The sequence below is a fragment of the Mesitornis unicolor genome, unplaced genomic scaffold (genome assembly GCF_000695765.1).
Source record: "Mesitornis unicolor isolate BGI_N332 unplaced genomic scaffold, ASM69576v1 scaffold9202, whole genome shotgun sequence".
Lineage (NCBI taxonomy): Eukaryota > Metazoa > Chordata > Aves > Mesitornithiformes > Mesitornithidae > Mesitornis > Mesitornis unicolor.
In genome coordinates, this window is record NW_010169824.1 from 9903 (window position 1) to 12025 (window position 2123).

A 2123-nucleotide genomic window follows, 5' to 3' on the forward strand; every position below is an offset into this window, starting at 1 on the left:
GGCAATTATTTCCCATTCTGCAAAACTCTTTTTGTAGCTCAGAAATGTGCACGTTAGCATTTTTTTCCAAAATTATTCCCCTGTTCCTGGGCAGTCAGCATGATGTCTCAAAAATAGATGGTGGCAGTGGAGTGTTTTCTCAAACATAAACCTGGAAGTGCTCCAAAGGGGGCATGTTCTCCAAAGCATGATCCCTTCCATTATAAAAACCCCTAACTGAAATCTATTCTGATTTTAACTCGAGCCTTGGCAGGCAGCAATGCTGTTGTACCCTAAGGGAATGAAGCTTGAAACTTTGAATGAAATTTTGCATGGCTAGCTGAGTGTGCTAAATGGAGCTGAAGGAAACCAACCAGCCTTTTCAAATAAAATTGCTGAGTGAAATTACAGTATGCTGATGTGTGTGGGAGAAGCAGCAACAGAGAAAAGATATGGTGAATGTATATTATGTTATGAATTATAATAAGGAAAATTATGTTGCCCTTTTTCCTGAACTGAATTTTGTCATTTAGATGAGTTGACCTTGTGGAGTACTCATCTACAGAGCATCATACGCTTTCCACATGGGAAAATGATATCGTCTGTGAACAGTAATGTTAACATTTTCCCAAATCAGGAATCTCTCCTTGACATGCTGTTTAAGTATGATGGTTGAAAGGCACAGCAAAGCTACACAACTGCCTTTTCTATTCAGTACGAGAGCCAGGATGAAAACATTGATACAAGAGACTCTGGGGAGTGGCTGTTCCAGGAGTCCTGGAAACAATTTCTCTTTGATCAGCAAACTCACATTGAAGTCAAGTGTGTTTTGGGTTTTTTGTTAATGGAGGGAATGGCTGGTAGAAATTCCTAAAGCCATGCTTCCGGAGACATGTCTTTTTAACCATGGTAATGATTTTTTAAAGACTTTGTAAGAAATGGCACATAAGCTATGGCTTATGTTGGGAATGGGGAAAGAAAATACTGCCTGCTTTAATTGAAAAGAATGTGGATGCTTTCCATTTGTAACACAAACATTTGCAAATCGTGGACGTCCATGTTCAGATCACATCTAAGAAATGCTGCTGTTTTCTTTATTTCACTAGACATGAATACTGCTGACTTAGACTGGTTTGATCCCTTTTCTAATGGTGGGGTACCGGCTCCCAAAACAGCTAATAATTTTGAGTGACTGAGCAGTAAATTAAGTATGCCTGCTCTGAGTTGTCACTTGAGAGGACCATTCTAATCTCTCATTATTTTCCATACCAGTTGCTCACTGTTTGAATCACGTATGTCCATGACATGGTTGATATTAAAATGATATTGATAGGTTACGTATTTTGAAGCTGCGATTAGAGCAATATTTTCAGAGGGTGGTTGTTTGAGAAGTTCTGGGGTATGGATCATATAGGGTATGTTGTCTTGTTTATGGGATAAACAAGAGGTTTTGCTGTTGCATGCCTGCTTGCTGATGGATTCCCTCTGTCTCTCCCGTTCTTCTCCTTTCCTTCCCATTCCTTCAGATACAATAGTTACGGCAGCAGCTCTTACTCTTCTCCGCGACCTTACCCTGGTGTGAGTGCCCCTACGACACCCACTTCTCGTTATGGGACAGCTCTCTCGCCACCTCAGGAGACCAAATCTGACAGGTTTGTAAATTAATTGGTGTTTTCATAACAGTTCCTTTATAGACAGGACAAAGGAATTAAGTGTAAGCTGTTCTGAATGGGTACTGGAAATACCCTCTAGCCAGATCTTTTCTAATGTTGGAAAGAAAATGGACAGAAATCTAGACATGTTCGTTTCCCACTCATTCTCAAGCTTTTCTCTGACTTTGTGTTAAAGGCTGGATGTATTTCCATCCTGCTTCTGCTGCTTCTACTTAAATGGATAAAACAGAGTTACTTCACGTATATGCTGTTCTAAGTATTAAAAGGTGAATTAAAGCACATTTTATTTCTTTCCATTTTTAAAAATAAATTCAGACAGATCTGTTTTCACTTCTATCATCTTAAATCAACTATAAAATCTTGGAAATGTGCTTAGCTCAGAATTTCCTAGGCCATAATGTTGTCTTTCCTTGAAAACAGGTGATATATCTCATTGTATTTCACCAAGGGCAAAGTGTTCCTTGCTGTAGG

The 2123-nt window shown here is 39.2% G+C and overlaps 1 protein-coding gene across 1 annotated transcript in view; it reads left to right on the top strand.

The window, feature by feature from the left end:
* The window catches only part of FHOD3 (formin homology 2 domain containing 3), a gene marked incomplete at its 5' end in the record, with an annotated part of 91531 nt that overhangs the window by 4837 nt on the left and 84571 nt on the right, over nt 1–2123 (top strand). Inside the window, one exon of the mRNA XM_010179486.1 lies at nt 1506–1631. Coding sequence (XP_010177788.1) covers nt 1506–1631 — 126 coding nt within the window. The remainder of the gene's footprint in view (nt 1–1505; nt 1632–2123) is intronic.